Source organism: Arachis stenosperma, chromosome 1 (assembly GCF_014773155.1).
Source record: "Arachis stenosperma cultivar V10309 chromosome 1, arast.V10309.gnm1.PFL2, whole genome shotgun sequence".
In the NCBI taxonomy this organism is placed as follows: domain Eukaryota; kingdom Viridiplantae; phylum Streptophyta; class Magnoliopsida; order Fabales; family Fabaceae; genus Arachis; species Arachis stenosperma.
The window spans coordinates 121629998-121657915 of record NC_080377.1 but is presented as its reverse complement, the minus strand read 5'-3'; the positions used below and the strand labels follow the sequence as shown (position 1 = coordinate 121657915).

The 27918-nt window shown below is 32.1% G+C and overlaps 3 protein-coding genes across 3 annotated transcripts; all 3 read right to left on the bottom strand.

The window, feature by feature from the left end:
• Positions 1 to 599: 599 nt before the first annotated feature.
• Positions 600 to 4685, bottom strand: LOC130933048 (uncharacterized). Its single transcript, XM_057862549.1, has 6 exons — positions 4592 to 4685; positions 3396 to 3981; positions 2871 to 2980; positions 2432 to 2752; positions 1513 to 1566; positions 600 to 949 (listed from the first exon to the last, which is right to left on the bottom strand). The coding sequence occupies exons 1-4, from the start codon at positions 4683 to 4685 to the stop codon at positions 2745 to 2747; spliced, it is 798 nt and encodes a 265-aa protein (XP_057718532.1). The 3' UTR covers positions 600 to 949; positions 1513 to 1566; positions 2432 to 2744.
• A 2067-nt stretch (positions 4686 to 6752) lies between these two features.
• On the bottom strand, positions 6753 to 7271 carry LOC130933040 (cell wall / vacuolar inhibitor of fructosidase 1-like). The gene has a single exon (XM_057862540.1). The coding sequence runs from the start codon at positions 7269 to 7271 to the stop codon at positions 6753 to 6755; it is 519 nt and encodes a 172-aa protein (XP_057718523.1).
• A 7067-nt stretch (positions 7272 to 14338) lies between these two features.
• LOC130933030 (cell wall / vacuolar inhibitor of fructosidase 1-like) lies at positions 14339 to 14857 on the bottom strand. The gene has a single exon (XM_057862530.1). It carries the CDS (start codon positions 14855 to 14857, stop codon positions 14339 to 14341), a length of 519 nt encoding a protein of 172 aa, XP_057718513.1.
• Positions 14858 to 27918: the final 13061 nt, after the last annotated feature.

Genomic DNA, 27918 nt, shown 5'->3' with positions numbered 1-27918 from the left:
TTTAAGCTTTATACGTGTTAATAATTTCTTGTTTGTTGGTGTACAAAGCCATGCTTGTGAGCAGCACATATCTCTAATTCATTTAACTATTTCATTTTGGTGTTTGAGATTTATTGTATCAATACTACAAGAAAACACGTTTATTGTCACGCTTTTAAAGCGTGGCAAAAAACTGAAAAAAGTGTGGCAATAGCATTTCGCCACGCTTTTTGAGTTACCGCCACGCTTTTGAAAGGATGACCTATGAAAGGGTGGCAGTTGCTCTATTGCCACGCTTTCTTCAGCCTATTGCCACGCTTTTTGTTTGCTATACTTTTTTACAAACTGCCACTTGTAAAAGCGTGGCTGTAGGTGGAAAATATGGCCACGCTTTAAAAAGCGTGGCAATAAGGAGAGCTACGGACACGCTTTTAAAGTATGGCGACAGGGAGAGATACGGACACGCTTTTAAAGCGTGGCGATAGCCTTATCAAATTAAAAAAAAGTCCTTTTTTTGACTTTACCTTCATTATTATACAATATAAATTTTTAGTCATTTTCTATTACCAAACCAGTATGCAATTTTTATTACAAGACAAATCAAATAGTAATTACTGACATATATAATTTTTGCTATAATTATTTTATACATTAATGCTCAAATACAAAATAAATCTCGAGTTCAAAACTCTAATTTCACATCAAGCTTTTCAACTTGAGCAAAAAATACAATGCTATCTAATACTTCAATTAGCTTACCAAATTTGACAATAATTATACATATTTACTAAGGTGGGATTTACAAATCTTGGTAGGTTCGTTCCTTCCCTTTTGGCGTTTGAAACATCATGAAAACATCAAACCTGAAAGCCATCTTAGCAACATTTGTCTGCTCACTGCAGGAAGAATTTTGTCCACCCCATCATTCGGTGTATAGCCTTCCAGCAATTCTTTAATATCTTCAAGCATTCTTCGTCATCCGAATCATGAAGTATGTTTTAGAAATAAAATAACATAATCTATGAAAACTATGGGATCAACTCAATCATAATATATATAGTTTGTTCCATTAACATTAACTCCTGTTTCTAGTGTAAATGTTTCGGCATGCTATCAAATAAATTATTTATATCAAATATATATTAAAATGCAAAAATATATATTGAAAATGAATTCAATAATACATTTATTATACACAAATATACACAAATATACAACACAAAGAGAATCCGAGTTTATTATTTAGCTTTATTATTGCATCAAAAAATCATCACATGGAGGGAATCATTATTTAGCTTTAGCTATAATCCTAAAGCATTTATCATAAACCAAAGCATGCAGGTTCAGCACCCCTAAATTCTAACCACTCCAGTAATTATAATACTTCTAATGATATGTCAGGAACAAGTAGTTTCCAGTCAACCTTGATGATATAATATAGTCTATAGTTCATACATCCAAAGCAGAGACTGTTTTCCATAGTTATTAAAATATCCCAGAGAATGAGTTTTAGGAGCATCAGTGTCAACTTACTTGTCTTTGAGTTTCCAACTGAGATGTTAGAAGATGGTTGTATTCATCCAAAATCTGTTTTTGAGAAATAACAATGAATCACTAACCATGTATAGAAATGGGAAATATACTCAAGAACAGTGGTGCTAATAACAATGAAGACTTAGTGTGTTAGAAAATTAAAATGCTATCCTATCAAATGATGATGTGGAACTATGTCTACAAGACAGTATATCTATTAAATATAAAGTGGTTCATGCAAGCAGGCCAGTGTTAATTAATCACAGCGAGCAAGATTATATCAGACCCAGATATGCATATGTTTCTATTTCAGACTATCTGTCCAAGTTAGCTTCAGCATAAACATAGGACATTCAAGAGTTTATATAGAACAAACATACTTCCAAAACTTCAATACAAAGTGGAAATATAATACTTTTTGCAATTATTATATTAATAATCGCTTTGTCCTCTAACAGATTTCAAGGACTAATGTTCTATACACAAATCTTGATGCATATAAATTTTTCGTCCAAATGTTCCTCTTCAAGGTGATTTGAATTGAGATTTCTACTTAAAATCTAATGCAACAGAATAAACAGAGTAAATATATAAAATTAGAAATAATTTATAGGCAACATTATAATCCTTTCATGTCACTTGCAATAAAACCAGAAACAGCTGTTGGTACCAGAAATTCCCACATAATAATAGCAAATACAACACAGAACAATCAAACTGCAAAAGTAGTGTTGAAACTCTATGTTCATATGAGGTCACTCTATTTCTAAAATCATATATGCCGAGATGTAGAAGGCATATAGTAAGATGCTTCCTTCCTGAAAGTAACATTTTGTGACAATAGAATTGCCTAAACCAGCCAAAATAAGAACTTCAATACAAAGTGAAAACAAGATGAAGGAATGAAAAACCTGCTTACCGGGCAAGACAAGTATGTCCACTTTGAAACACAAGGGCATTGAAAGGAGTGATCGCAAAGTGTAGTGAGTATTCCACTTACCTGCTGCACATCTCTTCCGTTCAAATAATTTGTAACTTTGTCATCTACGCAAACATCGATGCTCTCATTTTCTTTCTGTTTGGCCATAGGAAGGGAAAAAAAACTCAAGTAAAAAGGAACAAAAAAAACTCAAGTAAAAAAAACTCAAGTAAAAAGGGAATCTGATATTAATCCGTGAGACCAAAAAAACTCAGCCCTTGAATTGAAGTAAGTGGCATATTCTACAAGTGGATTACCCAACTGCAATAATGCAAAGAGACCCTTTAAGCATTAATATTATTAGCAATATCTAAGAATGAAAGGCAGAAAGAAGCATAGTTTATAAAAATATTTGGTAAATAAACTGTATATTGCTTACAGCTATGCCTTTCAGATTGGATATCTTCTCCTTTTTGTAAATAAAGGGCTCTTGACATGGATTCATTTGCTCCTGGAAAAGCCATCTTCTTTATTTCACCTATACCTACCCTGAAAAATCACACTACAAAATCTTCTCAACAATATGAAGAAAAATTCTGGTCTTGATCAGCTTCCAGATGGTGTTTGTGTTAGGGAAAAATCTGAAAAGGAAAAGACAATGAAATATTGAAACTTTTGGGGAATCTATCTATCTCATTACAGCATATTTTTTCAACTTAGTTCACAACATTTATATTGTTAGCTTCTAAAATAGTTTCATTTGCTTCTAATATTATAGCATAGTATGCACTCTATGTCAAAGAACAATTTCAATAGCTACACGCTGGATAAAACTAAGTTCATTCAGCACACTGTAGCGATTTTCCATTCCATCATTCCTACACATGTCAAATCACGATTTTGGGATTTCAACGAAAGAAATATGCAAAGAAAGCAACAAACGTTTAAGGAGAAGAAACGGTACCTGATGAAGAGGAGGCGATGGAGATGGGGGAGGTGGGGCCCGCACCAGCGAATGAGGTCATCGAAGGAGATGTGATTGGGAACGGTGAGAATGAAGACAAGAGAAGAGCGAGAGCTAGGGCTTGGGATCGAGGAGTGAGAGGAGCTCCGGAACAAGTGGAGAACCCCTCTTCGCTCCCTGAATTTAGGGCTCGAATCTTCATCGTTCTCGGAGAAGATGGATTCAGGGTCTAGAGGCTGCTCCGAGTCGACCGAGTGAACTCGGAGAAAGTCACCACCAGAGAGACTTGCGACGAGGGAGTCACCACCAAAGAGAATCACCGCCGAAGGAGCAGCGACGGTGGGAGTGCCGGAAGAGAGAGTGACGACAGAGGCATCGCGAGCGCCGGCGATGATCTTCGGAGGGCTGGGGTTCTTCGCGGAGTGCTGGGGTGAGGACTGGGGTTCTTCAAAGCTTTTAGGGTTCTGGCCTTCTGGGTTCTTTGAAGAGAAAGGGGGGTTTTGAATGATGAAGGAGATAAGCAGCGTTTTGATTGAGGAAGTAAAACGGAGCGTTTTATTTTGTATGAGAGGACCTTTTGGCCACGCTTTTAAAGCGTGCCAAAAGAGTACCAGGATATATGGCTACGTTTTCTAAGCGTGGCCGTAATGAAACCCTCTCGCCACGCTTTTAAACCGTCTGTGTTTCTCTCTATGGTCACGCTTTTGAAGCGTGGCAGAAAAAACTTTCTGGCCACGCTTTTGAAGCATGACAGAAAAAATGTGGCCGTTTCTCTAATCAATTGCCACCCTTCCAAAAGCGTGGCCGTTGACCCTTTTCACCACGTTTTTGAAGCGTGACAAGAAAAAACGTGGCCAAATTTCTATTCAATCGCTACCCTCACTAAAGCGTGGCAAAAAAAGCGTGGCCATAGACCTTTTTTCTTGTAGTGCAAGTTTTCTATCTCTGAAGCGAGTTTATCTGATTAATCAAATTCAATCATCAATATGTATCATTATGATGAATACATTTATAGCTTTTTCTTTTAATCACTAGTAGCCAACTTTCTTCAATCATACTTATAGTAATTAATAAATTCTTATTTTATTTTACAAATTGCAATATGACTTAATTTTACAGGGACTTGGATGAAGAATTTAGAAAAGACTTATTGGTTATGGGAAGCTTTGATTCTTAAAGACTTGAATAAAACGCACATGATGAAGATTTGGTGCTTGGAAGTATTGATATTTTCCCATCATTTTCACTGGAACAACCATTGAAAGGTGATCTTTCATTCTTTCTTAGCATTTTATTTGATGATGCACATAAATACTTTGAATTCTTTAATAATATACATAAGAATAAAAGGATGTAGAAAAATGTAAGAGTCTTCTATATTTTATATGAAGTTGGGTTGCAGATTAAATATACAAAGGGCAACAAGGTAAGTGTAAAATGTCCCCAATTATATGGCAATTTGTTTGACTTTGTAATCCTAGAAAACAGGAGGGATTTGAAGAGGAATTGTTATGGTTTTAGTTGACAAAATGGTGTGAGCACTAAAAAGGCTTGGTGGCCATTATGCTAGTAATAATGTATTTAGACTCGCTACCTATCTTGCTATTATATGTTAAATGTTTGCAAGCTTATTAAGAGTTAGATACATTTTAGCAAAAGCATCTATGAAGTTTTTCTTTCGTGTATATATATTTTTTAATTTAGGTGATTTCAGGATAAGCTTGCTAAGGAAATGGCATATGTTGCTACAGGATTTGAGCATGTAATGTTGCCTCAGAATGTTCATGAACCAGCCTTAAATTGTGCATTTTAATCAAACCAAATTATTTTTTGCACAATTTTAGACAAGTAACATAATTCTGAACATTTGCAAAAACTACAAGGAATCTTTGGAAGAAGTTGTTGTCTTATTGAGCAGGTACATTTTAGGCATAATTTTATATGGTCCTTTTTCATATATTAAAGGATGAATAATGTAATGTTAGGATACTTAGAGAGATGCATTTAACCGTGAAAGTGTCAATACAAGTTTCTTTTAATATATTACTCAGTTTTACTTAAATGAAAATTAGGTGCAGAGGAAGACAAACAATTTAATATGTTAACTTGAAAGTCTATGAGAGATCCAAGTGACAGAAATCAAAGTAATTGATTATATACTCATGCAAAATATCAGCGATATTTTTCTCTTTTGTCATTTAGTACTTGTCAATAAATTTATTTATTACAAGTTATTAGAATTAGTGGTTTATTAAGTATGTTAAACTAGCTTTTGCTTTGCATTATATGAATTTGAGATTGGATTTTGCTATGTTTTAACATTTTGAAGGATAATCCTGAGAATCAGATGTTGTTTTGAGTGTTAGATGGATTAGAGAGTGATGAAACATGACAAGGAGGCATGAATTATGGTTTTCCTTGCAATAATAATCTAGAGCATTTGAGATGCACGGAATAGCATCATATTTAGACGTGATACACTTGATTAGGAGAATAAACTCACACTCTTGCTCGTGTATGTGGGTATTTCACCATTCAAAAAAGAAAGTTATTTCAAAGTGCTTTGACTTTCACAAATTTTTTTTATAATCTTATATAGCAGATTGAAATTGCTGTCACAATATTTTTTAGAACCGATAGCGGCGGTTAAAAACCGCCACGATTTAAAAAAAAAACTATTTACCAAATAATGGTATTTACAGTTGCACGCAGCAAAAAAATTTATTTGTTTTGCGACAGTTATACTAGCGATTTCTGAAAATCAATTCCCGCAAAAATTTCCTACGCACTATAGGACGCAGGTTGAAAAACTGTTGGAGATCGATTTTGCAGGCAAATTGCAAAATAAACCGTCGCTATTCGGCGTTTATGTTGTAGTGACTACATACAACATTAAATAAATAAATGGTATATTATTTTAGAGTTTTAGAAGGACATTTAATTAGATTTAATTAAATGGTAACCACCTCCTCTAAAATGGCCTTGGAACTTCCGTCGGTAAGCTCGCCTGTGTAGTAGTGTTTAGGACCAGGAGATTCTTTGGTTAATAATTAAACAAAAAATAACTACTAATTCACTTCGATCACTTCTGACTTTTTAACAATCCCATGCCGATATGCCTCTGTTTTTTTTTAATTTATAAGTAAATCCAACTTTGGCTAATTAATAATTGCATATTATTTAAGAGTTTTATACAGACATTTAATTAGATTTTTAAATAATTTTTAAAATAATAAATTAAAAAATTAACTATTTTTATTGATATAATGATATACGATTAATTATTTATATAAAATTTTATTGATAATGATAATACATGAAGATTAAATTCATTATGTAATAATTGAACTATATATACTATAATTGTTTAGCAATAGCTCCTAGGATGCGAGCAACTTCATGAGTAACATTGTTCTCATTAGTGATTGGCGATTTTCCATTGAAGCTTTTCTCACATTTACTAACCACAAGTGCAGCAGTGTTAGCATAATCTTCAGCCAAACGGGGTTTCCCAATTTTGAAAGAATCAATGGCTGCAGGCATAGCAGTTTTGATAATAAAACTGTAACTTTCAAGACAAGTTTTCAACTGAACCTGAATGTCTGGTCTCTTTCCCGCCCCAAGCAATACGAAGAGAATGTCTTTGGGAGCTTGTGCTTCGAGTACCAAAACTTGTGCCATGATTATTCCAAGACCTGGAACATCCCTAACATCCTTGCTATTATCATCAGCTTTTATGTAACTAATACATTGGGCAGGGTATGGTGTCTTGCTGCATGTTTGTGTTATGAGTTTGTCATCGCTTTCACATGGTGCTATTGCAATTGAAGCCACAACAATTGTGCACAATAATGTATTTAGAGAAAAATGTTTCATGTTTAATTACAGAGAATAATAATTTATTATGAGCCAGCATGATGAAGGGGGTGATATTTATAAGTGAGACAATTTAATTATGAGAGAGATCATTTTGTTTGTCTTTGGAAACTTGATTATTCTTTTGGATAGATTTAATTTTGTACATTTAATTTTAGATAATAGTGAATCTGGAAAGATATTATACCATGCACGTTTGGATAATTATGTTTTGAAATTTAATTTTATTCACATATGGAAACTATCGGTCTTGGAAACATAATTAATTTTATTCTTTCATATGGATAATAATTTAACCATGTTAGGAATACATTAAAATCAGTAACCAAAATTATTTATTAGTATAAAATATATGTTAGAATATAGATATATATTGAAAATAAATTAAACAACACATGTAGTTATACATAAATATATTGGTGACGGCCTGATTTTAGTGTTAAGATTGTACTTTTGTAAATCATTTTATACAAAAATTAGACAACCAAACAATTTTTTAACTAAGTCCAACTAAATAATTGTGTGCGCGCTTTTTCTTTTTTTTTTTTTCTTTGTACTCTGGCTATTTTTTTCTTCTTTACTTCCTTTTTCTTCCTCTTCCTCTCTTGTTATTGTAGACATCACTACCACCACGATTTTCTTCTTCTTTTTTTATTTGATTTTTTCTCTTATTTTTTTCCTCCTCTTTCATTATATAAATGTTATTTTTAATTTGATTTACTAAAAATATATGCTATAATTTTTAAAAAGTACAAATTTTACCAAATTAAGTCTTAAATAGTCGAATACTAAATCAATTTAAATTAATTGAGTGATTAATTTATTCAAATGCTTAAATATATGTTAGAAGTTCGAATTCTATTTTGTATGTGTAACAAGAATTAAAGATTGGAAATTGCTCATTGAAGCTTTTCACAATCACTAACTCCATGGGAAGCAACATCAGCACCTATTTCAGCCATGCGTGGGTTCCTGTCTTTGAAAGCATCAATGGCTACTTTATTTAACATCAATATGCAAAATATTATTTGTTAATGGTCAAATTAGTCTTTGAAATATTGTCCGATTGTTATTTTCATCTCCAAATAATTTTTTTAATTAAATTAGTCCCGTAAAGATTTAATATAAACTCGTTTCTCCTTTCGTTTCTGGACTAATAGTTTTTGTCAACAGTTATACACGTGGGGTGTTAACTGACACATATGTTGATAGCTCTACGCCTAGATGAGACCTAATAATATATGTTTATTATATTACGTCAAAATAATCCGTGGCCCTATTTGTATAACCTTAATCCCAAAATCTATAGAGACATTAATCCATCTTATTGAGTGGTGTTACAGTGGTGCATAGTATTTCTTCAACCCCATTAACACTTCTGTGTTGTTCGATTTATAAATTTTTGATCCTATGTGTTACCTTTATTTTTGTAAATAATTTATTTATGATTCAGCAACAGAATTCCAAAACCCCCAATCACTGCCTTAATCTACAAAGAGCACCATCTTAGCAAACCCTGCCCTTTAGATGAACTGAACAAAACAACAATTCTATCTATCCTCAACCAAGAAAACATGCAAAACCCTAGCAGCAACTACCCCAGCACAAAAACTCTATCCTAAAACTAACCAACATTTAACCCTAATCCCCCCCGGCCGCCGCCGCTGCAATACTACACACTTAGACCAGAAAAAAAGAAAGAAAATCAGCGTAGTAAGGATTTGCACCTCTCACCCAGAGCCCGCGCCTACACAGCGGCGTAATGGAGGCCTAGAGACCCAGACCAACAAGAGCACTTGCACTCTGTGCAACATCACCGATGATTGCTTCCTTTGCGCTTTCGGTGATCAGAACTTCTTCATCTTCTCTTTGTGTTTAGTGACTTTTTGTTTCTTTTGAGTGAAAGGAGAAGACCATGGTAGTGTAACAGTACCCTATATACCTATACGACCAAGCGCAGTCGCAATCTGTTATGCGTCGCCGGTGATTTCTTCTCTTTTGTGTTTCGTTTGTTTTGAATGAAAGGAGAAGAGTGTTGAGTAATGGGGCAATGTAACGAAATAGGAAACGACGTCATTTTTAACCAAAGCACCCTAAACCACAAAACGGCGTGTATCTATCATTAGTTGTCACCTAACGTTGCACGTGAAAAACCGTTAACAGAATTGGTTAAATATTTGATGAAAGGACAAATGAGATTGATATTAAATCTTTAGAAGACTAATTTGATTAAAAAAATCATTCGAGAATATAAATGATGATTGGACGATTTTTTAGGAGCTAATTTAAACATTAATCCAAAATATTATTGTAACTTACAAAACATGCTTTCAATTGAGCTTTCAAGTTCGATCTATCTCCGACTGAAAACATTCGGTAAATTTTGTCCCTGGCAAATGACTTTCACTTTAAGTTGTAAAATTCTTGCCATGAGTATTCCAACATCTTGAAAGCATAGGTTAGGGTTTGGTGTTTTGATACATGCTTGCACTATAACTTTGTCTTTGTCATCATCACTATGAGACACTAAAATTCCATTCATGCCGCTCCTACTGGTAGTGGATCTGCAGTTCTCGATATTGCTTCATCTGCTGAGTCAGCTCCCAATTCTATAGTTCTAATCACCTTAATTTCCACGAATGAATACAGAGTAAACACAAACAAATTTCACATCAAATAAATAGGAAGATCTCTATGTCCCTGCATGCACATAATCATTTTGTCTCTCTCATTCTACAACTCTATCCTAAGAGTTCAAGTCTCTATTCTAAATATGTAATAATTGGCAAAATAAATATTTTTTTTCAAATTTAAAAATTATGTCCACTTTATATTAATTTTTAATTTTTAAATTCAATAAAGATAATTTTTGAATAGACATTTATCTTTCAGATTTTTAACTATTATGATGTATTTTTGACAAATTTCAGACAGATTATTCAACATAAAAACAATGTATTTCAGATAAATTTCAGATGAAAAATATTTTATTTTATACAAATTTCAAACAAAAAAGATACCTCATTTCATTTCAGACAAATTTCTAACAAATTGAGTCAAATATAACATATTTTTTCAAATAAATTTTAGACAAATCAAAAGGTTTTTTTCGATTAAATTTCACTATTTCAGACAGATTTAATTTAATATAATTTACGTATTTTCAATAAATTTCATATAAAACAAAAAATATTTTCACACAAATTTTTTAACAAATTTAATATAATTGTTCAAACAATTTTCATACAAAGTAATTTGCTATTTAATAGATAAATATTTTAGAAAATAATAATTTTATTAAAAACTTTGTATACGATATGCTTTCTAAATGAGGGCCATTATAATAAATTTTCATCTTACATCATTGTAGTTAAATACATAATAAAGTCATAAAAAAATTAATTGCAATAAATGACTTAATAAAAGACTTATTATTAAAATATTTATATCCATAAATATAAACAAACTAAAATAAGGAAAAAATAATTAATTTAAAACAAGAAAAATCTTTAAAAAGATTACAAATCATGAATAATTAGAATGTACTAATTAACATATCTAAAATTTTCTTAATCTAAATAAGAGAAAGTATATACTCCAAACATTAATTACTCATGTTATCATCCTCATTATCATTAAAGTCTGTTTTAAGCACATTTTTTGTAAGAATAGATAAGATTAAAAGAAGTAGTGGATGAAAGATTTAACTTTTATATAAAATATGAAATGTCTTTTTTAATAAAATTTGACATCTAAAATAACATAAAAATTCATAAGATTAATAATATATATTGCATTTAATTTTCAATAACATATACATAATTTGAAATATTTATTTAAAATAATAACACTATAAAATAGTAGTTAGCTGCCAAAATAATCAATTAGAATGTAAAATAAATTGCTATTGTGTTTTAGTATCGATCTATGTACACACGAACATTTTGAATCATTAATAGCAAATTTCATATAGATAATACTATATGCACACGTTTATTTAATTATATGAGTAAGAATTTATAATACTAGGAAATTGTTCTTTTTTAATATAACATATATGCTAACAATATAATGACTTTGTTGTTGCTTATTCCAATCATGTCCTCATTGAAACGTCACAGTTAGGGTGGAGTTAGAAGAAATATTAGAGGGAGACTAAAAATATTTACACAATAAAATAATATTAAAATAAATTTTTAAAAAAAACTAAACTAAAATTTATATATAATTTATATGTAAAAAATTAAAATTAGGAGGACTGTTACCCCTTTCGTAGTATGTAGCTCCGCCCTCGTAGCACATGCTCCAAATATTATATATATTACACATGTGTCACTAAATAGCATGGCATATCCAAAATGTCAATTCTATACTAATAAATTAGTCATATAGCTAACAAAGTATTAATAAACCAAGAATAAAGTCTAGACCATAAACTTGAAAAGCACCATGATAAAAATAAATAGCCAAGATAAACTTGAAAAGCACCATGATAAAAAATGCCTTTCTTCTTATGGTCCTCATTTCTGATATTAATAGCTCATTGTCTGGTACCATATTTGACTATAACTTGCTATATCCTTTCATACTTCGACATGTACTCATGGAAATTGGGCTTATTTATCTGGTTTATGTTTACTTTTCTGCTTTAGCATGTGAAGTTTGTCATATAATTTGATGTAGACAACATCATTGGACTAAATGCTGAGCCTATGAATGCAAATGTTGCTTTGATTCTTTTGCTAAAATAGTTCTACACCAACTTTGCCTTGAAATTAAAATCATAATATTTTCTTATAATCCAACCAATAACTCATTGTTTTATGCAGTTGTTTCCATTAGCTGCATTAGTACAAACGTTGTTTGGTGGTGGACAAAAACCCAAAAAAGAAAAAATCTTGGAGCACTTGTTATCATCCACTTAATACAGGAACCCAGAGGATCATTATATTGTCTCAATTATGATTTCTATGAACAAAAATAGATAGATATGGCTATAACCTATAATTCTGTAAATTCAAAGAAGCACGCCTTGGTATTAATAGCAGTGTGTACATAACACTTATTTTTTATTTTAGCTAGGTGTTCAGAAATAATTATAGAATCTCTGTAAATCATTTCATTGATTTTTAGATTAATTTTTTCAGGGGTCTAATAGTGAGATTCTTGCATTCATAATAGCATAAAACAGGCTAATGCAGATATCCTTAATACTAAGTCATAAAGTACCTTTTTACTCATTTCTTTAAGAGAATTCATGATTATGTCAAAGTATTCACCAAAGTATGTGGGGGTGTTGTCTCCAGAAAAATTGTTGCGTCATTTTAAATTCGGACGTATTCCTTATTGATGGCCAAGTCGTCATTAAAATTAGTTATCAACGGCAATAAAACACACAGTTTCATTTATTCGATTTTACTGACGACTTAACGGTGGGTAAATATATAAATGATGCACGAAAATTAAAAATTTCACCCATAAAATTCTCCATAGCTTTGCAGTTGATGAATACAAAATTAATTTAAATAATTTCATCCATGTTATCAATGGTTAAACTGTCGCTAAGTCATAACGTTCATTTTATTTTAAAAAAAAAAATTTCACAACATATCGACGGAAGTAATTAACAATTAAATTATTTTTAATAAAAATATAATTTATTAACGTTATGGTTAAGTCGTCGATAAACTAATTCCCATATTTTCAATAAAGAAAATTTACTGACCGCTAAACCGTTGATTAGCAGCATTGTAATATTATTTGTGCATGTTCAATAACGCCTATGTGGTGTCAAAATTTACTGATACGTGCTTTAAATATTCGAGATACGAAAAGTTTAAGTATTATTTAGAAGATATTAGTTTACATTTTTAGAATATTTTAATTTAATGTATTTTGATTTTGTTTATTTAATTACTAGATTGGGCCTTATGATTATGGGCTTTAGGGTTTTTCTTTGTTTTATCCTAATAAGAGGTTATAAATACCTCCTTAGCTATTGTAGCTGTAGCATAGAATTATTTAGATGTTTTAAACCTTTTTTTGGTTTCGTGATGAAATCATGGTGTGGACAATTGAGGTTGAGGAGTCCCTTTCTTGTTGCATTGGGGAATTGGTTAGAAGGTTGAGGAGTCCCTTCGAATCAATTCCCAAACCATGGCGTTGACAAGTTAGGTTGAGGAGTCCCTTTTTTATTGCGTCAAGAAATTGGGTAGAAGTAGATTGATTATCTTTGTACTTAATTTCAATCTATCATTTTTGTTTCTATTTCAATTTCAATATATCTTTTTTATTTAATTTCAATTTTTATCTTATTTATCTTTTTATTTTCGTATCATTTACTGACAGTTAAACCACTAGTAAACTAAATACACGAAAAAAATAAAAACATTTGAATATTATACCGATGCCTTCGAGGTTTATATATCAACGACATAGCCTTCAGTAACCCTGGCCTGCCTCTAAAATGGCGGTCGAAACTTTTTTCAATAAACTCTTCGGATTTGGATCCTCTAAAGTTTGAATTTCACTTTAGAGAGTAAAGTGTAATCTTCTATCCTTGAATAGTTTCTCTTTCATATTTATTCTTGGTCCCACCTATGAAATTAATGGTGAAAAATTACACTTTACTCTTTAAATTGAAATTCAAATTTTAGAAGATCCAAATCCAAACTCTCCCTATGTACAATGTAGTAATGTTTGGGATCAGAAAATTTTTTTTACTAATAATTAACCTAAAAAAACTACTAATTCACCTTAATCACTTTTGATTATGTCCAATCCCATGTCATGATGCAATATGCCTTTGTGGTTTATTTAATTATAAACAAATCCAACTTTAGAAAAAATGGACTACATACAACATTAAATAAATAAATTACATATTATTTAAGAATTTTATACGGATATTTAATTAGATATATTTAAATAATTTTTAAAATTATTAATTTAAAAATTAACTATTTGTATTGATATAATGATATACAATTAATTATTTATATAAAATTAAATTAACGATAAAAGTACATGAACATTAAATTCATTATTTAATATTTGAACTATATATTCTATAATTGTTTAGCGATAGCTACTAGGATGAGAGCAATTTCATGAGTAATATTATTCTCATTGGTGATTGGCGATTTGCCATTAAATCTTCTCTCACAATCACTAACCCCCATTGAAGCCATGTTAGCATAAGATTGAGCCAAACGGGGTATCCCAAGTTTGAAAGCATCAATGGCTTCAGGTATAGCAGTATTGATAAGATAATTATAAGTTCCAAGACAAGCTATTATCGGAATCCGAATGTCTGGTCTCTTTCCAGCCGAAAACATTGTGGAGAGAATGTCTTTGGGAGCTTCTGCTTTGAGTTGGAAACTTTGTGCCATGATTATTCCAAGACCTGCAACACCCTTAACATCATTGCTTTTATAATTAGCTTTTATGTAACTAACACATTGAGCAGGGTATGGTGTCTTGTTGCATGTTTGTGTTATGAGTTTGTCATCGCTTTTACATGGTGCTATTGCAATTGAAGCCACAACAATTGTGCACAATAATGTATTTAGAGAAAAATGCTTCATGTTTAGTTACAGAGAATAATAATTTATTATAAGCCACCATGATGAATGGGGTGATATTTATAAGTGAGGAAATTTAATGGTGAGAGAGATTATTTCGTTTGTCTTTGGAAATATTATTATTCTTTTGGATTGATTTAATTTATATTTAATTTTGTATTTAAATATCACATAATTTATTATAATGTTATTAATTTATTTTGGTAATATTTTTTAATTTATTTTTTTATTTTATTAAACTAAATTAATTATATTAATTATGTGTATTAATTAATTAATTTGATTAATTTCTTAGTCAATAAAATAATAAATATATGAATAAAATAGTTAACTGAGATATTTTTATCTATTAATTAAATCAAATCATATAATTATTGACCCAAATTTAAATGATGTGAATTAAGGACTAAATTGAAATAAGATGATTTTTTATTTATTTAAATTAAATGCAATAAATTATAATTAAAGAGATTTATGATGATGATTTTATCATGTTTCTGTAAGAAATATGGGTATTATTTTATTTTGTATGTTCTTAACTGTTATGTTCTTATGTTTTTATGAGTATTTGTGATTGAGTAATTATTAAAAAAAAGTTTAATATCTATTTTATATTCTATTTAAAATATAATAGTGAGTAAATATTTTTTATTTTTTTAAAATAAATAATGCAATTTTTTTATAAAAATAAAATTTTAAATTTAAATAATTGTGAGATTAGAATATTCCACAGATAATAATAAATATATTGTCATCAGATCTGCTATAAAAGAGAGCAATATCATGAATAAAAGTATTATAATCATGAATAAGAGTATTATAATTGGTAATTGGAGATTGTCCATTGAAGCTTTCCTCACAATCACTGACTCCAACACCAACTTCAGCCATGCGTGGGTATCATACAAGACATGCTTTCAATTGAGCCTTCAAATTCGGTCTATCTCCGGCCGAAAATATTCGGTAGAATTTGTCCATGGCGATTTTCGCTTTTGAGTTGTAAAATTCTTGCCATGAGTATTCCAACATTTTGAAAGCATAAGTTAGGATTTGGTGTTTTGCTACATGCTTGCACTATAATTTTGTCTTTGTCATTATCACTATGAGACATTGAAATTTCATTTCTGCCGCTCTTACTGGTAGCGGATCTGTGGCTCTCGGTGCTGCTTTATTTGCTGAATCAACTCTTGATTCTAACTGTTAATAATCACTTTGAATCTCACAAATGAGTACAAAGCAAACACGAACAAATTTTACATCAAACAAACCAAAAAAATCTTTATGCTCTCGCACAGAATTATTTCGTCTCTTTCATTCTATAACTTTATTTTAGGAGTTCAAGTCTCTATCCTAAACATGTAATAATTGGTAAAATAAATGTTTTTTTAAACTTAGAAATTATATCTTCTTATATTAATTTAAAATTTATTGATTCAATAAAATTTAATAACAATAAAAACACAATTAGATAAATAAATATCAATTTAATTGGACAAATTAAATTATTAAATCTGTCAGCAAAAATATTACGAAGAGTCCCCACAGGCCACAGCACGCAATAGTAATGACAATGTTTAAAAGGCCACCAAAAATCTAAAAATATTAAATTTGTGTCACAAACTAAAATTCAAAGTGTCAAAAAAAGAACACTAAAAAATGATTGAAAAAATTAATTAGAAAAAAGGATAAATTAGTCCCTCACTTTTTATTCCACGGATATTTTAGTCCTTAACAATTGAAAAATACTTCTAAATCTCCGGCGTTCTTAAAAGTTGGACAGATCAGTCCCTCCGTCCAAAAGCCACCGTCAGACCCAACGAAAAAAGCTGACGTGGCTTCCCTTATACTTACCTGACATCACGACTTCCCACATGGCACGTTAGTGGGATGGAGCTTTTGAAAAATGGACACATAAGTCCCTGTCACTCAAAACGACGTCGTTTTGTGTGCTGCCCTCATCCTTGTGTAAGTGATGAAGTAAAGAAGCAAGCTTCGAGTTGATCATCTTGAAGTAGGCTTCTGCAACAATGCAGTGAGAAAAACCTCAGCATTCTTGATGCCACTAGCATCAGCCTTATTCCTAGTGGCTCACTTCACCTTCTTGCAACCTAATTTCTCAATCAATGGCGCATACAACTTTTCAAGGTCCACCCCTTTGGTGAAGAATCTGTCAATCCACAAGTACCTTCCACCTCTCAAAATCTTATCCACATCAAACAGCAAGAATTCCATCATCGTCACCAGAATCTACCGGTTCACGGCGCGCCCGCACTGCACAAGGTCCACCACTCCGTCGAATACCGGCAGCCGCTGCTGCAGCGGCACGTGAAGTGGCACAAGCCCCCTCAACGCCACCGTCTTGCTGTATGGCGATCTGGAAGAGCTGCGAGATCGAAAGATCGAGATGAGGCTTGTAGGTTGTGAACTTGGACGAATCGGAGGAAGGGTTGAAGCCTAGGTTAGGGTTTTGGCAGTGGAAGCAATCGAAGGATTTGCGAGGGTAATGGTCCCAAATTACAGAAGAATCGGGAAGTGAATAAGGGAAAGGATCTTGAGGGAGAGGGGATGAGGGTTTGTGCGGCGCGGTTCAGGAGAAGCAGCGGCGGCAGGGAGGGGGTGGCAACCACGGAGGATAAGAGATTCGGCGAGGTCGGAGTCGGAGGGACAAAGGGAGAAAGGAGTGTAGGACATGTACTTGTGGAGGAGGTCAGAGTAGTTGTGGCAGGAAGAGGCTATCGGGTTGAGGTGGGAGTATAGAAGTAGATCTGGTGGGATGGTGGAGGAGGTGGTGGTTGTGTCAATGGAGTGTTGGAGGTGCGTGAGGTGGTTGATGGTGGCGCGTATTGTGTGGAGCTAGTGGAGGAGTTGGTCGGGAACGGGAGTGGGTGGTTTGGGAGATTTTGGAGAATGGAGAGTTGAAGAGAGGTGATAGAGTGAGAGGATGTTGGTGGTCACCATTGCCATCAGAAGAACAAGGTTCAGTGTCATTGTGGTGAATGCCAAAGCCATTTCATCCCTTCCTCTCTTGCTGCATACAAAACGATGTCGTTTTGAGCGACAGGAACTTATGTGTCCATTTTTTAAAAAGTTCCTCCCATTAACGTATCACGTGAGAAGTCGTGATGCCAGGTAAGCAGAGGGGAAGCCACGTCAGCCTTTTTCATTGGGTCTGACGATGGCTTATGCACGGAGGAACTGATCCGTCCAACTTTTAAGGACGTTAGGGACTTAAAAGTAATTTTCAATGGTTAGGGATTAAAATGTCCACGAAATAAAAAATCAGAGACTAATTTATCATTTTTTCAATTAATTAATTATAAAAATTAAATCGATTAAATTAAAGAGAAACTCATTATGAACACGATATTGATGACAAAATGTTGATCAGAACTTCGGATAGAGAGAGTAGCTAGAGAGAAGGTGTAGTTGAGAGAGAGAGAGATCAGAGTGAGAAAATAGAATAAGAGAGAGAGTGTGTTTGCTAGAATAGAGAGGAAGAGAGAAGATTGCGCCGTTTTAAATTCGGATGCATCCCTTACCGATGGCCAAGCTGTCGTCAAAACTAATTATACCGACGGCAATAAAACACATCGTTTCATTTATTTGATTTTACCGACCACTTAGCTATGGGTAAAAATAAAGGATGCACGAAATTTTTTACAACCCTTGAATTTACTCATAGTTTTGATGTTAATAAACAAAAAATTAAATTTAAATAATTTAATTTATGTTACAAACGTTCGGTAAGTCACAATGTTCATTTTATTTTCGAAAAATTATTTTCATAAGGTCGGAAATAAATTAAATTATTTTTAAATAAAAACTAATTTATTACCGTTACAGTTAAGTCGTTGGTAAACTAACTCCCAAAATTTTTACCAAAAAAAATTTACCGACAGGTAAGTCGTTGGTTAGCAGCATTGTCAATATTATTTGTGTGCATCCAAAAACGTCTATTTGGTGCTAAAACTTAGTAACAGCTAAATTATAGGTAAACTAAAAAAAAAAAAAAATCCGTCAATGATTAATAAAATGGACAACATGGACAACATGGACGTCGGTAACCTCCTCCTCTAAAATGGTCTCGGAACTTCTGTCGGTAAGCTCGCCCTATGTATAGTAGTCTTTAGAACCAGGAGATTCTATGGCTAATAATTAAATAAAAAATAACTACTAATTTCACCTCGATCACTTTTGATTTTTTACCAATTCCATGCATGCCGATATGCCTTCGTGTTTTATTTTAATTTATAAACCAATCCAAATAAAAAAAAAAAAAATTGGACAAATTACACACAACATTAAATAAATAAATTGCATATTATTTAAGAGTTTTATACGGAGATTTAATCAAATTTATATATTTAAATAATTTTAAAATTATAAATCTAGAAAATAACTATTTTTATTGATATAATGATATATGATTGATTATTCATATAAAATACTATTTATGATGATAGTACATAAATATTGAATTCATTATTTAATAATTGAACCATATATAATATATTCTATAATTGTTTAGCGATACCTAGTAGGATGAGAGCAATATCATGAGTAATAATGTTATCAGCGTGGATTGGCGATTTGCCATTGAAGCTTTTCTCACAATCACTAACCCCAATTGCAGCAGTGTTAGCATAAGCTTCAGCCAAACGGGGTTTTCCAACTTTGAATGCATGAATGGTTGCAGGCATAGCAGTGTAGATAAGAAAATTGTAACTTCCAAAACAAGCTTTCATCTGAACCTGAATGTCTGGATTCTTTCCCACCGAAAGCATTAAGAAGAGAATGTCTTTGGGAACTTTTGCTTTGAGTTCAAAAATTTGTGCCACGATTATTCCAAGACCTGGAACATCCTTAACATCCTTGCTTTTATAATCAGCTTTTATGTAACTAACACATAGGGGAGGGTTTGGTGTCTTGCTGCACGTTTCTGCTATGAGTTTGTCATCGCTTTCACATGGTGCTATTGAAATTGAAGCCACAACAATTATGCACAATAATGTATTTAGAGAAAAATGCTTCATGTTTAATTACAGAGAATAATAATTTATGGCCAATTATACGATACAGATGTTGTTTTATAAAGATATAAAGAGATTCCTTCTAAGATCATAGTTGTGAATATCATAGTTGTCAACACGTATTGTTTAGTTCTTTTTTTGTTTTCAGTGCATGCCAGAAATACCAGAAAACTAAAGTTGGTTATGGTTGGCTCGTGTAACCGTTGTAGCCGTTTATAAAAAGTTATAAAAGAACTTTCGTTAGGTAAACGTACGGAACAAGTGAGATGAATTGGTCAAGGTCGTTGAGATTTTTTTTGGGCATGAGGCCCAATTTTATTGTCAATGTATTGGTGGACTGGTTAGATACACAAAAAAAAGAACTTGAATACGTTATAGAAGGAAGATATTGGCTTTCAATAAAAATTGTTTCATATCTATAATGAGTTTTTTTTTATTTTTTTATGTCTATATGTTTCAATATAAATCTTAAATTACGATCAACATTACTAGTAGTAGGTGATTTATACATAATATTTTGTCAAAAATAATAGCGGGCAGAACAATAACAATAAACATATATGATATATCTAATAAGAGTCATCGTTGGATAGCTAATAATAATAATAATAATAATAATAATAATAATAATAATAATAATAATAATAAGTGATAAGATAATAATAAAAATAACTGTGTAATAAATACAATAGCATTAATAACAATCGGTGATACACCTAAATAATAAATAATAAAAAATCAATTTACATCAATGAAGATTTTTTATGTATATTCTACAAATGGAATGCTTTAGCACAAAATATGAATACATATTTTTATTATATTAACAAAAAATATAATGATAAAAGCTTAAAGTTATATCATTTATTTTTTAACAAGGATCATAGGGTTTTTGTTTTATTAACTAAATATTTTAACTTTTTTTTAATATGTGTAATATGTAGGGGTGGTAACATGTACTTTATCCGCGAGTATCTAATCTAACTCAATTCGATCGAGTAAGGTTGTCGACTCTATCCGCAGCGGATAGGATAGGGTGCAGGTAGGATTCTCGTACAGGTCGGATAGGGTGCAGATTGAGCTTTAACCCTATCCGACCAACCCGCACCCTATATATGTATATGCTATATATTTATATAAAAATATATTTCAAGTGGATGTTGAACCAAATACTTCTCGCTAAATACAAAAAATTATTAGCCAGTAAGAGATCATTAATTGATAATTTAATACGTGTTTTTTTTACATAAAAGTCTGATTTATTTTAAATTATCATCAAGTAATATAATAATGTTGCATCTTTTTTGTACCCCGTGGATAGGGTTAGGTATCCGCTGGTTAAGAACAGATAAGGTTAGGATTGAGATATTCTCAATCAGCGATTAAGATAGGATTGAGTTTATAGAAAAATGTCAACCTACGAATATGGTTAGGGTTGGATCCAAGCCATACTCTATCCATTGTCACCCCTAATAATATGTTTAACTTACCTTGTTATTTATTTATTTATTTATTTTAACTTTTTTAATTATTATGCCTTTTAACAGACTTTGGGTTAGGTCAATTTTGTTAACAAGTTAAAATTAGTACTCGGTAAATAGTTACAAGATTGCAGACGTAGCATGTTTAAGGTGAAAATTGTTTTACTTAATAAGAATAAGGGTACAAAATTACAGACCTAATTTACGGATAGAATCTTTTTGGCATTCTTTGTATTTACATAGTATGTGTTTTGCTGTATTTAAGTATCATCTTTATCCCTGTTAAGCTAATAGTGGAAAGGTGGAGCTATTGATAGTAAGACATAGAACACATGTATGAGTGAAAATTAAGGTAGCCTAAATATACATCGCGTGAAATGTAAGATCTCAAATTTTTGTTGGAAATTAAATAATAAGTTATTTATAATTTATTATATTTGTTGATAATTTTATTTAAAGAAAATTTATTTATTTATCTCTAATTTTAAATTAAAGTACTTAATTAAAAAAAATTTGTAAGTTGAAAAATATATAGTATTTTTAACGTTAATTATATTAGATTAAATTTGATTTTAAATTAGTAATATACTGAAACCCTAATTTTACCTAACCTAACTCTAATACTCTTTCACCCTTCCTTTTCACTCTTCAGCTGCTAAATCTCTTACCCTTACCAACAGATATACATACACACAGAATAAGGTAAAAAGAAAAGAGAAGAGAGGAAGAAACGGAAGAAGAAAGGGATGAAAGGAATCTCTTTATATCTTTATGAAAGGAATCTTTTTTATGTACCGGTAACTGCGATCTTCAAAAAGAATCTTTTTATATTTTTATAAAACAATATCTGTATCGGAGAATGACCCATAATTTATTAAAATTATAAGCCACCAAGATGAAGGGGTGATATTTTATATGTCAGGTAATTTAATTATGAAAGAGAGCATTTTGTTTGTCTTTGGAAACTTATTATTCTTTTGGATTGATTCAATTTTGTACATTTCATTTAAGTCAATAGTGAATCGGGGAAGATATTTTACCATGCACGTTTGGATAATTATCTTTTGAAGTTTAATTTTAATCACAAATGGAAACTATTGGTCATGGAAACATAATTAATTTTAGAGTAATGTACATGGTCAGCAAATATTATTATTTTTGGTCAATAATAATTTATACTTATATTTATAGATATTTTGTAAACAAGAAGCATATAATTTGTATTTATATTTATCAGAATTTTATACACATGAATCAATATAATTTGTATCTATATTTTTCAGAGTTTACACACATAAATTAGTAAAATTTATTTGTTAAAGATAATTTAGTATTTTTGCTTGTCATATAATGGTCAAAAACACTAAAAATTGAGGGTAAATCACATAAACAATACAAATGCCACTCAATATTACACAAAAATCTTAAAATCCAAAACGTTATATGCGTGTCCCATTTTCAAAATTATGTAAATTGAAGCTAATAAGCTCGATTTAACCATATACAAGGTAAATCGAATTAAACAAGTTCGATTTAGAACAACAGCAAGTAAATCAAATGATATATATTTGATTTACCAAGACCATCACTAAATCAAATTTACTAGAGTCAATTTATAAGGAGAGGGCTTGATACATAAATGATACAAATTATTAATTCGATTTACTCTTTGAAATAACCAAAGTAAATCAAGTCTAGTTAATTCGAATCAAGGTTAAGTACTTTTTTCCGTCTCTAACTTTTTGGGTCAAAATTAAAATCGTCTCCGACCTTTTTTTCTTATTAATATTATCCTCAAAGTTACTGAACGTTTTAAAATCATCCTTTTGAACATAATAATTTTTTAAAAGATACAAATACTCTTTTTCTATTATCACTACCATCACATCACCCACCTATTACCTCCACCCTTTCCCACCTAAAATAGAAAAATCAAAACGAAAAAAAGGAACAAAAGAGGGAGAAGAAAGAAAACAAAAGAAAGAAGAAGGAGGTGACAACGGAAAAGAGTGCAGTCGCCGCCGTCGTATTGTGAATGTAGAGAGACAAAACGAGGATATGAAAGAGAGAGCAAGAGAAGAGAGAAATAGGGAGGGAGAATAATGGAAAGGAAAGGAAGAAGAGGGAGGTGATGGCGGGAAAGAGTGTGGTCGTCCCGTCGCATCGTGAAAGAGAGATTACAGCAGGAAAGAGTGCGGCTGACGCCGTCGTGTCGTGACTGAGGTGGGAGCTGCTTTGTCGGCGTCGAGCTGCATCTCTGTCGTCGAGCTTTTGGTAGTGACGGAAGTTGCTCTAACCCCTCTCTCGATCTGTTCCTATCCTCAGCCACAGCTGAGACATCGCTATCAACAATAGCTTCCCGTGCTGTCGCTGTCACCATCTACCTTCATCTCGTCTAAAGCACATCCGAGTTACCTAAATAGACCAGCATGTAAGGGGAGCTGCTGCAATTGCAGAGGGGGGAATCCCACCCAGTGCAAATGTTCATCCAAAGGTCCTGACAAAGGCTCGTTCAAGTCCACATCAAGGTGCCCTGGGGATCTGGCAAGCTGAGATCTACGATGCTCTGCCTCATCCTCTTGCATAACCACGCTAATCTCGTCCAAGAAGCGTGACCCTTCGAACAACCCCCATCAAGGCCTTCATTGCCAAGCAAGTCCGATCCGAAAACAGCTCACCTGGACTAATATATGTCTGGCTCTCATGCACCGCCATGTCACTAGTAGAAATCCCAACAAAATAATCGCTAATAACCCCTTCAACTAAATAACCACCATCACCACTACCCTGACTGTCAAACTCCACCTCTCCCTCCATCTCCACCGTCAACTCCACAAACCACCAACTCCACCGGCAACTCCACCACCTCCACCTGCACCTCCACCTCCATCGTCATCAACCCCACTATCACTTCCACTATCATCTCCATTGTTGCCAACCTCATCTCTGCCTCTCCCTCCACGTCTAGCTCTACCTTGACGACCACCCATCCCTCCTTGTCGACCTCGAGCCTTAGCTCACCTACGGCCTCGACCCCTCCCCTCCATGGCATCAATCGCATCCTTGAGCAACCTCAACTCATACTCACTCGCTCAGGTCCAAACACGACATCTCCGTTCTACACGACGCCTATCTGGAACATCTGGCACCTGGTTCATCTCAGGAACCTGTCCTGGACCTCTCTACATCGCCTCGGCCGGGATAGCAACTGCTCTTGGGTTACCAAGGAAGAGTTTAGGCAATAAGAATCTCCTCCTATGCTCATGCCACCACTCCAAGTACACTTGTAACAGTCCTGGGTTTGATATGACATCAAATCGTAACACATGGTCGGCCCGGTTGGCCCAATGGATATGCCAGCTCTGTAATGTGTTCAGAAACCACCGGTCTCTGCCTCTGCCATCTTTCGACATCAGAAAATTAATGTCGAGTGCGGGTCGTGGTTGATGTTGTACTCCACTAAACTGTGGCAGCACTCTATCGACCTGATATCACTCTATCACAGCAAAATAGATCAATGTCGTTACAGTCCTCCATAGTGCCATCTGTCGAGTCTCAAGTATCTCGGGATGAACCACCTGAACGACCTTCGGTGCGCTATACTATAACACCCTAACTTTTAGCGCCTCATGATCGTACTGAAAGTTCAGGCGTTACTTATCTCTAAACCTTTTTATTCTATTCTATTTTTATTTAATATTGAACCTTCGCGAATATGAACCAAAACTTTCACCAAGAAAATGAAGAGTCGGTACTTTAAATCATTTAATCACAAAATTATATATCCACGTAGCATTATATACATAGACTTACTCAAAAATTCTCAAATACAATTCCTACCCCTTTAAAAACTAAAACAATAAATGACGAGGGAAAAATAAAATCTAATAACTCAACTTGTAAACAAAATCTTCTATGCTCTTGTAGTTCTGCACTAAGCCTTCGCACCTGTAGCTGAAAGGAGTGGAGATAGGAGGTAAGAACTGGAGAGTTCTTAGTAGTGTGGGGGTTAAAAGTTTAGTTTGTTTTATATATACTTAGTCAGCAATAACAGTCAACAAAGTACGAGCCATTTCAACAATTATAGAACACAAAATCCAATCATAAGCACACACAATCTTAGAAAACATACTCACAACCAAATATGCGTAAATAAGTATGATGCATGTCTATCCATAGTGCAGGTAATGAGCTCATTTGTCGGTTTCGACCCGCTCCCGACGTAACTCAGCAACCTTGAGTTTGGTTTCCAGTGTCATAACTTCTGTAAGCAACATCTGTCTTACAGGTGCGACTCTCTTTAGCCGATGTATGCAAACATAACCTCTGTAAGCAACCTCGGTCTTACAGGTGAGGCTCTCTCTGGCTAATGTATGTATTGATAACCTCTGTAAGCAACCTCTGTCTTACAGGTGCGACCATCCTTTGGATTGGCCGATGTATCTCTGGAAGCAAATCTCGGTGGAATCACCACCATATCTCTGCTCATTTTCAACAGGTACACAATCATCTTAACTCGTTCTCAATGCCAAACAATACTTCAACTTATCTCTTTTTTGTTTCGTTCTTTATTTCGTTTCTTTTATTACTGCTCCCTGCTCTCCTATGGCAGAGGTTTTTTAGATTCTTTTAATCTTTGCTCTCTGCTCTCCTGTGGCAGAGATTTCTTTAATATTTTTTTCCTCTTCTTTTCTTTCTTCTTATTTTCTTTAATCTTTTAATTCTTTATCATAATTCAACTTCACATTCTTCCCTCGTCTTTCCCTAAATGTCTTATGAAAAAAAATTATAAAGTACTTTAATTAAGTCTGTGTCCTCTAAAATTTTTAAGATCACTCTATTTATTCTTTTCTAACTTATAATAATGTTAATAATATTTTTACTAGATTATATTCTTAATAAAATAATATAAATAAGATATTTTAAATATTAAATAAATAATATATATATATATATATCTTTTCTTAAACTTAGTTTATAAAATCTTATTTTTAAACTTTTATTAATTACTTTTTAAATCACAAACTCTTTAATATTTTATTTTTAACCTTAATATTTTATAAAACTATATTTAAACCCTCACTTATTTTCATATTTATAAAAATAACACTGATCTTTTACAAAATATCCATTTTTACCCCTTCAAAAATACAATTTAATTACTAATCTTTCTCTTATATCAAAATCGAAACCCTTAGTCCTTTCCTTTCAAAATATTACTTATATTTTAATTTGTTCTCGAGTTTTTGGTTACCAATTTTTCGTAACTTTTAATTTAATCCCTCGTCTATCTAATCTCACCAAATTTATACTTTATTTTCAACGATATTCCAACCCAAAAATTACTAAAACACTCCAGTTGGCCGTTCATACATAGCCAACCCAAAATCTCAAGCAAACAACAATAATTCAACAATTATTTAACATAAACTTAGTTAATCTCAAACAATAATCAATCAAATCAACATTCACTTATCAAATTCACATTAAATTATTATAAAGTTACCAAAATCCTACTTTCGTACAGAAATTACAATGACAAATTTTGAAGAAACTTTTTGATTGAGCTGTTGAAGAAGAAAATGTCAGAAATTATTTGTGTCTCCTAAAACTCCAATTGGCCAAAATTTAAAAAAAAAAGGAGTTACGTTATCGTCAACTTTTACCAAACAAAAATAGTACCAACGTATAAAAAAAGAAAATACGAACACTTTTATCAAATTAGATTTTTTATTTGAGTTACGAATTTAAAAAAATGGGACTCGGAAGCTTTGAATTCACGGAGGTTTCTCGTTTCTCTCCCTCGATTTCTCTTTCCCTTATTTTTCTTAAACTTAGTTCGGTGGTGAATTGAAAGTTATGAAGGTGATTGATGATGATTAATATTCAAGTGTCATTAGTTGATAAATAAAAAAAGTATACGTGTCATGATCATATATATATATAGCCACGTTTGTTTCTTTTGTTTAGTCACTTAATGAAATTAATTATATATATCAAGCCATTAGCTTTCTTTCTTTACTTCTTAAGGCATTCCGCCGCTTCCTCTTTTTTTTTTCTTTTAAACATTAATAATAATAATAATAATTCTTTTATTTTTATTTTTAAAATATTTTATTATAATAAAAATTCTAATAAATTTTAAATTCAAAATATCATAAAATTTAATTTAATTATTTTAAAAAATAATTTTTTAAATAAAATAATAATTATAAATAACACATTATCTAATTTTCAAAAATTTAAGTCGTTATATGTACGACATTTACGTAAACTGTTAAAAAAAATGGTCAGATTAGGTCAATAATAACCAATAAAAAAGATTAAAAAAAAATTTAACAATAAAAATTCTAAAGCCAAAATACTCACATCCTCCACTTAGAGTAAATCTATCATGAGTCTCTACTGCACGACCCTGAGTCCCTTCTCACTTAACGTTTGGCTGATAATCTAACCACTAGAAACCAAAATATTTTATCAATAATGACCATTAATCGAAAAAATATTAACAAATGTAACAACCATAAACATCAAGTACCTCGTCACCAATAGC

Coding starts and splice junctions, on each gene's coding strand:
- LOC130933048 (XM_057862549.1), bottom strand. CDS start 4,685: ATGCTAAGAAAGAATGAAAGATCACCTTTCAATGGTTGTTCCAGTGAA. Junction 3,982..4,591: donor AAGCACCAAATCTTCATCAT/GTGCGTTTTATT, acceptor ACGCTTTAAAAG/CGTGGCCAAAAGGTCCTCTC. Junction 2,981..3,395: donor CATCGCCTCCTCTTCATCAG/GTACCGTTTCTT, acceptor GTGATTTTTCAG/GGTAGGTATAGGTGAAATAA.
- LOC130933030 (XM_057862530.1), bottom strand. CDS start 14,857: ATGAAGCATTTTTCTCTAAATACATTATTGTGCACAATTGTTGTGGCT.
- LOC130933040 (XM_057862540.1), bottom strand. CDS start 7,271: ATGAAACATTTTTCTCTAAATACATTATTGTGCACAATTGTTGTGGCT.